The sequence below is a fragment of the Sinocyclocheilus grahami genome, unplaced genomic scaffold (genome assembly GCF_001515645.1).
Source record: "Sinocyclocheilus grahami isolate Dianchi unplaced genomic scaffold, SAMN03320097.WGS_v1.1 scaffold380.1, whole genome shotgun sequence".
NCBI classification, from domain to species: Eukaryota; Metazoa; Chordata; class Actinopteri; order Cypriniformes; family Cyprinidae; genus Sinocyclocheilus; species Sinocyclocheilus grahami.
The window spans coordinates 1,450,331-1,464,134 of record NW_015505559.1 but is presented as its reverse complement, the minus strand read 5'-3'; the positions used below and the strand labels follow the sequence as shown (position 1 = coordinate 1,464,134).

The following is a 13,804-nucleotide window of genomic DNA, read 5'->3' as shown; positions in this document are numbered from 1 at the left end:
AAACCTTTAGCAACCTTTCACTCATAACACCTTAATTGTGGAGGGAAAGAAGCACTATATTCTCTTTTGAAAATGTAAAAATCCAGCTATTAATTACTATTATACAGTCACTCATGGGAAAGTGCCTTATATCTTGTTTTATCTGTATCATATCAAGTGCACGAAGGTTCACAGTGAGCCCACATTCATGGTCATATTTTCTTTGTGCGCAATAACTGAGTGCAGCAGATGGATATGAGTAAATCAGAGGTTGTGCTGGGAGACGCAAGCATCCGAGGGCAGTGAACAGTCAGGTAAGATGTTTGGGGGAGATGTCAGCGAAGTGTCTGGATCAGCAGTCGCTCGTGGGCTGACCAACAGGAACACCGGACGCGTTGCGCGCACATTCGTGCTCTGTATGTTCACTGCGCTCGAGCGTCAAGGAATGCGCGAGAGGAGATGAAACTTTCCTACGGAGGGACCGAGCGCCAGGAGATTTTTCCATCACAAGACCGAGATCATTGGCTTGTTATCGAGCTCTGCCGTCAGACGTTTCGTAAATGAAGATATCTGCCGTTTTACACTTGGTTGCTCTCTCGGCTTTACTTCACGCCTCTTCTCACGTGAGTTTAGAGCAGAATGTTGCATTTGTTGTACAGGCGACGTACTGCAGAAACTGTTTTATATGATGCAAAGCTTTTTTAATGTTCATTGATATAGTTAACACAGAGGGGCATGTTGTCACGTAGGGGGAAAGTTGTAATTTGTTTATTGATTCATGAAAGAACAAAAATACTAATATAAATATCAAACTATTGCTCTGGCCAAGAGATATTTGTTGAGAAATTGTTGTCAATTAAAACAAAACGTGTCACAACACTTAATTAAAATCTTATTAAAATCAACAGGTTTAAAATTAAAATCTACCTCCATTATATAAATGTATGTTAGTGTGATTTTACTGACTATACACTCTAAAAAATGCTGGGTTAAATATAACCCAGCGCTGGGTTAAAAAGGGACAAGCCCAGCTATTGGGTTGTTTTGACCCAGCGGTTGGGTTGTTTTGACCCAGCGGTTGGGTTGTTTTGACCCAGCGGTTGGGTTGTTTTGACCCAGCGGTTGGGTTGTTTTGACCCAGCGGTTGGGTTGTTTTGACCCAGCGGTTGGGTTGTTTTGACCCAGCGGTTGGGTTGTTTTGACCCAGCGGTTGGGTTGTTTTGACCCAGCGGTTGGGTTGTTTTGAACCCAACCGCTGGGACAAAACAACCCAATAGCTGGGTTTGTCCCTTTTTAACCCAGCGCTGGGTTATATTTAACCCAGCATTTTGTAGAGTGTACTATTGCTATTGCAAAAATACGATTAAAATATGATTAACTTTTTCTAGGTATTTTTGTTGTCAGTATAAAAACATGAGATTATATATCATAGGCTATTATATGTATATATATATTGTGTTGCATTATACTTTATATATACACTACTGGTCAAAAGTTTGAAATAATTAAGAATTTAATTATTTTTTGGAAGTGTTTTTGGAAGTCTTACCTGTTTACCAAGGCATTTATGTAAAAACAGTAATATTGTGAAAGATTATTATAATTATTATAATGTTTTCTATTTGAATATATTTAAAAATGTAATTCATTTCTGTGATGCGAAGCTCAATTTTCAGCATCATTACTCCAGTCTTCAGTGTCACATGATCCTTCAGAAATATTACTGTTTTTACTGTGCTTTTGATCAAATAAATGCAGCCTTGGTGAACATAAGAGACTTATTCATTCCAAATGTTTGCCCGGTAGTGAATATATGTCATTACTTCATTTGAAGCCGTCTGAGTTGTTTGTCTGCTGTACAGGTTTGTGTTTGATACCAATATATACATATGTGCGTGTGCGTGTGAAGGTGTGTGCCATTCCTCCAGAATGTGATCTAGAATTCATGCTACTCAGAGAGGAGGAAAACTGCTACAACATCATCTATCAAGAGAACCTGACAGAGACCGGGTCCACACGCACAGGCGAGCCATTACAGTCACTCTCTCTCTCATACACACACCTAATGAGACGATTGAGTTCATATAGAGGGCAGCTATTTTTGATATGCCTAGAGTGTTTTCCACAAGCCTCCTTCATACACATCAAGACACCTAATGCCCTTTTATACTTGTCGTTTATGTGGACATACAAAATGATAAGTGTTTTTGTGTGTTCCTAAGAGGTGTAATGCGATATCAGGAGGGAAGTCTAGAGAATGGCCTCTATAATCCATATTCCATAAATCACACCCTTATCAGATTATAGATATATATAATGCCCTCCAGCGCAGTGAGTACACACACACTTGCTGGTCTAACGCTGGCACAACTATTGCCCACTCAGGATACAATGTAATGTGTGTGCACGTCTGTTGTTTTTGGTTGAGAGTGTCTATGTGTGCTCAAGTGACAGTCTCATAAACTCTAATGCCCTGTTTACACATACAGTGCTTTGGAACGACAAAGCGACCAGATTCAATGACAGTTGGTGATTTACAGTGGCATGAGCAACAGAGATCATTGATGTAATGTGGGCATGTACAGCAATGTGTCAAAGTTGAGAAGAATTTATCTTTATGCAAATAAGCAGCAACGCTGTAGAGCTCTGCAGTGATGACGTATTTATGTAGTTAAACACAGAAGTTCACATCACCCTGGTTCCCTTGACAAAAGCCCAACTGGATTTTTTCATTGCATTATTGCGGAAAATAAGCTCTGTGACCAACACAAGTTTATGATTCTTGCACTTTTTGTTCATCATGATAATCTTCACAAATGAACGTAACTGTTACGAATTTTGAAGTCTTAATACAATGCCGGAAGTAAAAAGCTACACTTAGGCTAAAAACGAACTACCACAGAATTTTTAAATGATGATGTTTAATGTCCCTGACAACCTCTGAAATGCCATTTAGCCACTTGTTAGCAACCTCCTTTTTCAAAACAAGTAAAAGCTTTTAAAAAAAATCACAAGGTGGTATTACGGCTGTATTTTATGTCATAGATTAAGATGTGAAAATATATTGAGCTTGTGTTAAACACAGGCCTTTTTTTCAGGCATTTAACCAAAAGCCCATTTTAAAAAAGGGCTAAAATGTTAACTCGTTTCCAGGTACATGTCCAGGTTAACTTTTCATTTATCATCACATAAACCCTCAAACTCTCAGCTGATTAACGCAAACCTTGCTTACTCGTGGTTATCTATCGGTTCCAAAGATGCCATCTGGAGGTAGTTCAGTCAACCCAAAGTTTGAAACTTAGGACCTGTCCCATACCCACACTTGTGGCCACAGATTGCAAGACTGTCCCAAGTCGAAATAATACTAACTTGTGTGCCACAAATCATGAGAATTCAAAGGAAACTTTCTAGTGTAATTCAAATTAATTCGATCTTACATATAATTTGGTACTAAAATGTAATACAATTGTAAATGTTCTACAATTAGAAGCGCCACAATCACTAAATTGTGTCATCTGTTTCATAGGGACTACTGAACAGACATTTAAAAGGTTATTTTAAAGTGCAAAGTATTGAAAATTAAAATGTCTAAGTAAAGCTCAGTAAAACCTGCATTTTTACAACAGCATGTTGTAAGTGTGTCCCATCAGGTAATCAAAATTTGCAATCACATGTGTTGTCTTAATGCCCGCTTGAACACTTTGGTCAAATACAGGAAACATGTCATGTAAATAGATAAGTGTTCGAGTGCAAAGATCACACATGTGGGATCAGAGAACTGAATCCAAGATTGGGAACAATCAGAAGCTAAGAAGAAATGGCCATCTTCTTTCTTCTTCTTTTGTGTAAATGCAGTTAGCATTCTTGGTGAATATCATCACCTACTGGGCAGTTGTGGTTACATTCAGAGAATAAGTTGTTAAAGATGAGGGTATATGCTTACTTACCCGTGAACCTAACTTTCACATAGCCTGCTTTGTGGAATACCTTTCATCAGTTGGAAGGACCACTCTCAGACCCCCGACAATAAAACTGTCTGTGTGAACAGGCCTTAAGGTTTCTCACTCTGTAAGCAGAAATCCTTTCGCAAAATATCGTCTGTCCTTTACATGCACAGGAAACAGTCAATACAGGCCTGTCAACACAGGCACATCACAATAACAGTACAACGCTGTACAGACCTCTTTTGGTCCTCACAACCTATCCTCTCCGTATTTCACTGGAGAAACAAAGAAACATTTACAACTCCATGCAACTTTTCCTGCCATTCATCAGACTGAGAGAGAGAGAGACAGCAAAAGGGGCAATAGAAGAGAAAGACTGTGCCATTCATCAGAGAGAGAGAGAGAACAAAAAAACAAGTTCAAAGAAGAACGTAAAAAGATTGCATTTGTTTGTAAACAATAATAAAAAACTATATAGATATAAAAACATTAACTGAAATCAAATGAAATATGAAAATAAAAATAAAAATTTACATTTCAGTTAGTTGCCAAGGCAACATTTCTTGTTTTTCTTTAGTTGAAGTACTACAATCTAAACTAAAACTAAAATAAAAATTAAATAAAAAACATACATATAAAAAATAATAATAATACCAATGACAACAATACACAACAAAATTACTTTAACCAAAAAACAAACCAAAAACAAAAAGCTAAAATTAAAAATAAAAAACAGTTTCATAATATAAATACAACTATAATAGTGTATTAATGCTAGTAAAATAACATTGATCTAGTTCCCTTTCGAACGTTCTCTCATGTTGTGTATGGGGAAACTCCTGTTTACACTGGTGCTGATGCCTGATTTGTTCACGTTTGTGTAGCTGCACAAACCAATGGTGCTCTAGCTCGCCAGAATGGGCGGAGCCCACCTCTATATAAGTTGGCTCAGAGCGTCATTTCATCAGAATATTCTCCTTCAGCGATGAGGATCATCTCTTCGCTGACGCTGGACTACGATGCAGAAGAGGAAGGAAGAAGCTCAGCCTGCAGCTCGCTGCCGTCGAAGAGCCCCGGCAGAGGAAGAAGCCAGAAGCCTTCCCCTGCGGCCATCTAAAAGAACAAATTTCTTATTGACATTGTTTCAAATGTGGGGCCCGAGTGGGGATGCAGAAGGGTGCAGTGAGTGCGTTGCATGGCTCGGAGAAAGAAACGGTGAGTCGCGGTGCTGAGCAACCATGTTGTGTGAGCTCTATGCCAGCGTGTTCACACTCCCCCACCACTTTGATCCGCCGGTGTGTTTTACACATAAGGACCAGTGCCCCTCATTACATAGAGCGGCTCAATCCTTCTAGACGGATTGGAGTAGAATGCCGTCACCAATCATTCTGTATTGCTGACAGCTTCATATTTGTGTGTGTGCCGCTGAGGCTGCACTCGCTGAGACAGGCTGCTTTCATTGCAAAAGCATGAGTCTGTCACCAATTCGCTCGCGGATTGCTTTCTTAAATAATGCCGACACCGCCCCTCCCGTTTCTCCCCTCTGCTGCCTTGGAGGAAGAAACGGTGAACTCACGGGTTGAGCAACCAGGATTAAGTGATTCACGCCAGCACAGGTCCCACGTGCTACACTCTCCAGGCAGCTCTTTGATCTGCTAGTGTGTTTTACACGTAAAGATCCGTGATCTTTTAGGCGGATCAAAGAAGAATGCTGTCACCAATGATTCTATATCGTTGACAGCTTGAGTTTTGAGTGCGCCGCTTTCCTGGGCTACGCCCATGCTGGGGTTGCGCTTACTGAGACAGATCACTCTCACGATGAGAGTGCGTATCTCGCTCTGCTTCACTCGCGGTTCTCCTTTTTCAATGAAGGCGGCCCCACCCCTCCCACGCTCACGTTCTCCCCTCCCAGTTGCCATGGAGGATAAAACTGTGACGTCGCAGGGCTGAGAAATAGGGCTGGAGTGATTTCACACCGGCATATGTCCTGCATGCTTCACTCTTCCTGCAACACACTGATCCGTCAGTCCGTTTTACATGTGAGGATTAGCGCCCCTCATCTACATCAAGCAGTTTTATCCTTTTAGGCGGGTCTAAAGATGTGCGCAGCATTGACTGGGCCACACCCATGCCAAGGCTGTGCTCACGGGGGCTGACTGCTCTCACTGAATGAGCATTGACCTAGCAAAGCAATTTTGAGAGGGAAAAAAAGGATCAGTTCTCGCTGAGGCTGGAACTCCCTCTAGGAAAGCTCTCACTCGCTCTCCATCCCTCCTTTCAACACTAAGGGATGGAAGCTTTACTCAAGCTGGGCACGTTGACATGGCTCTTTCCCCTCTGAGACAGATGGGAATCCACATCCTCAATTACCTCGACGACTGGCTGGTTTTAGCCAGATCAGAACGGGAACTAATCGCACACAGATAGCTGCTGCTCAGCCATCTGGAGCGCCTCGGGTTGAAAATCAACCTGCACAAGAGTTGTTTGTCTCCCAGACAGCAAGCGGTCTTTCTGGGCACTGTGATAGACTCTGCCCAGATGCGGGCATGGCTTACGCTGGAACGGTCCCTGGCTATTCAGCGACTGGTGGCATCTTTCAAGCCTTTTCACGTCCCCTCAGTAGTTTCCAGAGAATGCTCAACCTAATGGCAGCCACCTGCTCTGTGATTCCTCTAGGTCTGCTTCACATGTGGCCTCTCCAATTTTGGCAAAGCCCATGTCCCGTCTCATGCCTGACACCTGGGTCGGTTTTATGTCAGGGTAACCCATCACTGTATCAAAGCTGTGGCCCCTTGGACAACCTTTTACCTGTTTCAACCAGGTGTGCAGTTACTTCCAGGAGGAAGGTAATTATGATGGACGCCTCCAACACAGTTTCGGGGCGCCCTGTTAGAGGGCTGTCCAGCGTCTGGCTTCTGGTCGTTCCACGAGCGGCGCCTTCATATCAACTGCCTTGAAATGATGGTTTCTGGCCCTGAAAACCTTCCTGTCAGTCTTAAATGGGCACCACGTCCTGGTCAGATCGGACAACATGACGGTGGTAGCCTATATCAACCACTAAGGTGGTCTCAGGTCACGTTCCCTGTACAGGATGGCTCGACGCCTCCTACTTTGGGCACAGAGCAGACTCCCCTCAATCAGAGCTGTTCATGTGCCGGGCAGTCTGAACTTTGGCGCAGACATGCTGTCCAGAGACAATGTAGCTCCAGGAGAATGGACACTACATCCTTTGATGGTTCAGAAAATCTGGTCTGTCTACGGGAAGGCAGAGGTCGACCTCTTTGCCTCAGAAGACAACTCTTACTTCCCAATCTATTTCTCCATACAGCGAGATGCGCTGGTCCACGATTGGCCCAGCTCTTGCCTGTACACTTTCTCCCCGATTGCCCTGCTTCCTCAGGTCATCAGACGGGTCAGGGAAGTCAGTTGCTTTGTCCTCCTGGTTGCCCCACTTTGGAAGAACCACACTTGGTTCCCCGAGTTAGTGTAGCTGTCAGCAGCTGCTGCGTGGCCGATACCGTTATGGAGAGACCTTCTCTCGCAGGAGAAGGGCATGATTTGGCACCCCCGGCTGGAGCTGTGGAGCCTTCATGTCTGAAGCCTCGACGGGAGCCTATGCAGCTCCCAACGAGACTGAGCAACACCATTTTAGAGGCTAGAGCACATCTACAAGACGTCTTTACACCCTTAAATGGTCAGTCTTCTGTGACTGGTGTGCAGCACAAAGCCTGGACCCGGTTTCTTGTGACATGTCCCACGTGCTGACTTTTTTGCAGGAGTTGTTGGACAACGGGCGTGCCCCTTCCATGCTCAAAGTTTATATGGCAGCTATCGCAGTGAATCACTCCCTCGAAGCTGGCCAGTCAGTCGGCAGAAACAACTTGGTCGTTAAGTTCTTAAAGGGTGCCCGGAGATTAAATCCTCCTCGTCCACAGACCGGGCCGACCTGGGACTTGACCATAGTCCCGAGGGAAGGGGCCCTCCCTTTGAGCCGCTCCATTTGGCTGATCTGCAGCCCATGTCGCTTAAGACCGCCCTCCTTTTGGCATTAGCGTCAGTCAAGCGAGTGGGTGACTTGCAGGCACTGTGAATCAGTGCTTCCTGTCTGGATTTTGGGCCTAGCGACTGTAAGGTCGTCCTCATGCCAAGACAAGGTTATGTGCCTAGGTGCTCTCAATTCCATTTAGAGCTCAGGTTATTATCCTTATAGCGTTCCCCGCTGCGGATGATGAGCAGGGTCCCAATCCACTCTGCCCGGTTAGGGCTCTTAGAGTGTATATTGAACGGTCTGGTCTTTTCAGACAATCAGAGCAGCTATTTGTCTGCTTCAGAGGCCGCTGTAAAGGGCTGCCGGTTATGAAGCAGAGACTTTCCTGCTGGATAGTAGATGCTATACAACCCTCTACGCACACCTTGGCAATATAATCGCCATTGGCTAGTAAATTTTTTTGTTTACTCGCCAGACTGATATACTATTTTACACGCACACACACACGTTTACTTAGCTATCTAAATGGGGACATTACATAGACTTCGATTGTTTTTATATACAGATAGTTATACACTTTTTAACCTAACCCTAACCCTAACCCTCACAGAAAACTTTCTGTATTTTTACAATTTCAAAAGTAAAAAAAACAGTTTACTTTATTTTTATAACAGTTTTACAAATGAGGACATCCACAAATTGAGGTTTTTGCCGATTTTGTCAGGCTTTGCTCACTTTTGGGTACAAATTTGTCCCCAAAAAATGGTTAAGTAGGTACACACACACATGAATCCACCCAATCAGCTTATCTTTGTAAAATGGAATGGCTTCTTAAATAACTGAATGTGTACTCTTAACTTCAGCCAGTCAAGCATTATATTATGATATTATGATAATTAAGCACTATTTAATGATATAACTAGTGATTAGAACTAAAACTTGGTAACCATGAATGAATGCATATTTGTCATTTTAACTGAACTTAGGACTGGTGGTGGTGTTTGAGATATTGTTGGTCATAGGTAATAGTAATTATTATTAAAAGATACTACTACTACTACTACTATTATCTGTTGGGTTCATGAATATTAATCACGTTGTCAGCGTTTGCTCGAACTGATTTGCTGAAATCAAAACGGGGATGATAATAGATGAGCGCCAGCCAACGAGAGCTGATCGCGCATTAGCTCCGCCCATTGCCGAGAAACCGGCATATCTTCTGCTTGTTCTTAAAAGCTGAATAATTCTAAATGAACTTGAAAATGTTATTTTGACAGGAAAATACAACAAAGGATATGGTTTACATGTAGCGCGTCGATTCAGCGTGGTATGCAAGACTCTCGCTCTCTCTCTTTGCATGTGTGAGAAACACAGCGCTATCAGTAAAGCGACGGCGTGTCGTGCGCCTTCACACTAGTTTACGGTACGTCAAATACAGGTGCGCTGCGTGCTAAATACTGCGCATCCATTGAGTACATGACATGATCCATTGAGCGCATCCAAATAGTACAGATCGCTTGATGGAGAGCGAAACTCTCAAGCACTCAGTCAGCGTGTTTATCGAGTGAAAATCTGTGTTGAACGCCTCTCACACACATACTGGCGTGAAAAATCTAAGAATTTATTAGCCAATGGCTAATGTTAGACTTTATTTAGTCGCCCAGAGTAAGATTTAGTCGCATATGCGAGTGATTTACTCGCAATGTAGAGGGTTGCTATAGCCTTGGCTTATGCCTCAGAAGGCTTGCACTGCCCTTTAGGGGCGAGGGCCCACTCCACCAGAGGAATGGCCTCCTCCTGGGTGTGGTCCAGTGGAATTTCTATAAGTGAGATTTGTGCGGCCGCCGGCTGGTCGTCTCCATCCACATTTGCCAGATTCTATTATTTAGATGTTCCTGCCCTGCAGGCACTGATTTTGTCTATTTAATCTGCCTATTTCTCCCTAAGCATGGAAATGCTTATATCTGTAGTCCCACCTTGGCTGGAAACTCATTTTACTTGTGATTGTGTGGCCACTGGCTGGTCGTCGCCATCCTTTTACAAAAATTCTATTTTTAGACGTCTCTGCGGGCATGGATTGTCTGTTTGATTTGTCTTTTTTGCCCTGGGGGCGGAAATAGTTATATCTGCAGTCCTCAGTGGTGCGTGGGACTCAGTTTGGCTCATGTTCTTAGGAGTCCTTAACTTAAGTGCTCCGAGACTGGGCTCGCAGAGCAGGTCATTCTGTATCTGCTCGTAGCACGGCGTGATTGGATGCGTTCCCCATACACAACATGAGAGAACGTTCGAAATGGAATGCTCCAGTTACTGATGTAACCTCGGTTCCCTGAGATAAGGGAACGAGTGTTGTCACTTGCCGTGCTACAAGCTGCACGCAAATCGATGACTGTCGCTTCAGTTGAATAATTCTGATGAAATTACATTCTGAGCTAGCCACTAGTTGGTAGAGGCCTCTGTATGGTCTTATAAGCTGTCATTGTACATAATGTGGCTGTTGTAATTTTTATTTTAAGCTTTAACAATATAATGATTTAATAACTTAATGATTTATATAATAAATGATTCTAAAAATGGTATCCTCTGAAACATCACTTGGACTGCACAAGTTAATGTTAATGACTATCCAAATAGTCATTGAGCATTGTTTTAGCATACTGCTGTTGTAGCCTGTAAAGCTTCCTCCAATATGGAACCAGAATAGTCTCAAAATAAACGCATTTACAAAATAAAATTCATAAATGTGTAAGCTAATTCACATTCACAAAAAGCTTATATGTTCTCAAACAGCAATTAATACATTATAACCTAATTAATATTCACAAAATATGATTTGCAAATGCATAAAATTTACATTCACAAAATACAAATGCAAAACACTACTCATACATATACAGGTGTGCACACAAAATTTTCAGGATGTTTACATTTTAGTACTTTAGTAGAGCAATAATTAGATGAGATATAATTAGATAGTATGCTAAAATGAGAGATATAATTATATAATATGCTTGTAGTTATCACACTGTTCAGATTCACTCTTAATTCTGTTGTACTCCACCTTCAGGTTGCAGTGCTTTATGGGATGATCTGAACTGTTGGCCTCATGCTGAAGTGGGAGAGACTGTGTCACGGCCGTGCCCCAATTTCCTTCGGGTCAAAGGTCAGGTGCATCCTGGGTTTTCACAGACAAGCGTTCCTGAATTCAATATTGTTAAACTGACAGCCTGAAAAAAAAATAGTCCGAAAAATCTTTCAAAGAATTAATTGTTTTGAAATGGAAGAGTTTATAGACAAAATTCAAAACAAAACAAAAAAATTGCATGTGTCTTTTATGTTTTGTGTAATATTTGATACATCAGGCTTTTATGACTCATATAGTGAGAATATGGAGCTCATACTCAAGGAGGGGGATAAAAGGTGGCCAAAAAAGAACAAAAGTATGTAATTTGGTGATATTTATATGGCCAAAACGTAAGATGAAATTCTGATAGCTTGTAATGTAAATCAATGAGATCTCTAACAGTGTAACTACTTACATAAAATGCTTTATAAATATCAGCTGCCACACTATATCTCCCAATACTATGTCTTAGTAAGATGATATTTCAATGCCGAGTTTAAAAAAAAGAAAATGTAATCAAAACTCTATAGTGTTTGTCGGGGTAAAACATATTATGCAATGCAATACAATGATGACTGAGAGATAAACAAATAAACATTCCTCAAAAGCCTGATGGATCATATTTGATACATTTTAACATAATTTTCCTAAAAAATATGTATGAATAATCAAGTAACCCTTAGTTGCTTCAGTCCAGTAAGTATTCATCTTGAAATATTACTAACAATATAAACGTTATTCTTAAGTTTACTTTATAAAAAATCAGTAAAGAGTTCACAGCAAATGAACCACGACCTGAAGGGGGATGTTTTTACAATTACACTAAAAGGCCTATTACTTGCTAAAATGTCTGAACTAGCAGTCAGATGACAGAAGGCATGTAGTAGATTGTGAGCAGCTTTCTCAGCAAAGTTTTGATCATGTTAGAAATTCATGTATCAAATATAATAAAACAGGCTTTATTTATAGTGAAAATGAACAACACAATGAATGATTATGAGAGCTGTATATGATTATGGACTTAACGGATAATGGATAAACTGTTGGACAGGCCTGTAATTGCACTGCCTGTTGTTTGTCTCATGTTTGTTTTCCACAGGAGCTGTGATGAAAAACTGCACTGAGAATGGCTGGTCTGAAATCTTTCCCCCATACGAACACGCCTGTGGCCATGGGCTCAATGACACCTTTCAAATTCCCACTGACTTGGTACTATTGAAAATCATGTTATGTTTTATTTCTATATGCTTTCGGAGAAACAAACAAACATGAAATTTCACTTAATGACAGATTACAAGTTAAAGAAAGAAAAACAGTAAATGCTTGTACAAGGGACAGCATAACAATAGCTTTCCGTCTTCATTTCACTGAATCAGTAACACAGACACTCACTGAAAAAGTATTTTAAAACGTAAATGTCACATAATGTGAATTGATCTGTCTCTTCTCTTAGGTGCTGGTCTCACATGAGTATTTCTTTTATGTGAAGATCATGTATTCTGCGGGATACGCTATCTCTCTTGTCTCACTCAGCATTGCCCTCACAGTGTTGTGTGTGTTCAGGTAACAGACTATGTTTGATTATTCACATTATGTGTACATATCAAGTGTAATAATAACACTGAGCAGCAAACAAAATGCAGTTGCTAAGGTGTTCTTGGCGGTTAGGGCATTGCTGGGTAGTTGCTTAAGCATTGTTCAGACTGTCAGTCCAAATCCGATTTTTGTGCATATTCGATTGGAATCTGATCATATCAAGTCTGAATGGCAAAAGAAATCATATGAAATCCAATTTTTCACAAATCCTTATTACTGGGCCCAAGTAAAAAGAGTCTCCGCGTCCAAGTTTCAATAGCTATGTTTCCAACCACATGTTTTTATGTGCATTTTGAGATATTGCATAAAAAATCTGAATTGAAATGCCAAGATGCGCATAAATTAAAAAAACGTGCAACTGAAAACATGCGCATAAACTACGATGGAAACACATTTACCAAATAAATTTCTCAATGCGTATCAAAAAAGTCATGTGACTTTGTGAGATGGGACGCATAACTGGACTAACCATCTCGTTGCACAGCATCTGAAATGTTGTTTTGGTCATTCTGAAATGCCTGAGCCAAAATCTGTCATCAAAGTATTTTGGTATAATTACTCCCAGAACGTCTTTCATGACTTCCCATACAGCAGGCATCCCCCTTCGAAAGCAAGATAACACGACTGCATTTACTGCATTTCGTCTGCGCGCTCTGAGGCGCAAATAACGTCTCCGGTTACTTATGTAACCATGGTTCCCTGAATAGGGAACGAGACACTGCGTCCTCTAGGGGTCGCTATGGGGAACGCCTCATCGTGACCCGTGTCTGAAGCATACATTGAAAAAACACCAACTCGTTGGCTGGCGACAGCCATGATGTCACTACCGGTGCGACTATAGTATAAATAGGCGCCGGGAGCTACACATCATTCACTTCTTCATCTGAAGCTTGCGTCCGCAGCATGGCAAGAAACCTAGAGGACGCAGTGTCTCATTCCCTACTCAGGGAACCATGGTTACATATGTAACCTGAGACGTTCCCTTTCATGGGAACTTCAAACTGCGGGAAACCCTTCAAGGCGACCCAGATATGGTAGACCAGTCAGGGTAGCATGAACGCGTAACCCCAGCCCGGACGTCCAGGAAATTTTTTGCAGTGATGCGCCGGGGGCCTGATGATCACGAAGGCTCCCGCAGAAGCCTGTGTTATGGCCGCATGATCCAGGAAGTATGAA

The 13,804-nt window shown here is 41.8% G+C and overlaps 1 protein-coding gene across 1 annotated transcript in view; it reads left to right on the top strand.

The window, feature by feature from the left end:
* The first annotated feature begins 539 nt into the window (after positions 1 to 539).
* The window catches only part of LOC107549745 (secretin receptor-like), a 19,443-nt gene continuing 6,178 nt past the window's right edge, over positions 540 to 13,804 (top strand). Inside the window, exons 1-5 of the mRNA XM_016230922.1 lie at positions 540 to 602; positions 1,889 to 2,003; positions 10,976 to 11,071; positions 12,132 to 12,241; positions 12,486 to 12,595. Of these exons, the coding sequence (XP_016086408.1) occupies positions 540 to 602; positions 1,889 to 2,003; positions 10,976 to 11,071; positions 12,132 to 12,241; positions 12,486 to 12,595 (494 nt within the window). The remainder of the gene's footprint in view (positions 603 to 1,888; positions 2,004 to 10,975; positions 11,072 to 12,131; positions 12,242 to 12,485; positions 12,596 to 13,804) is intronic.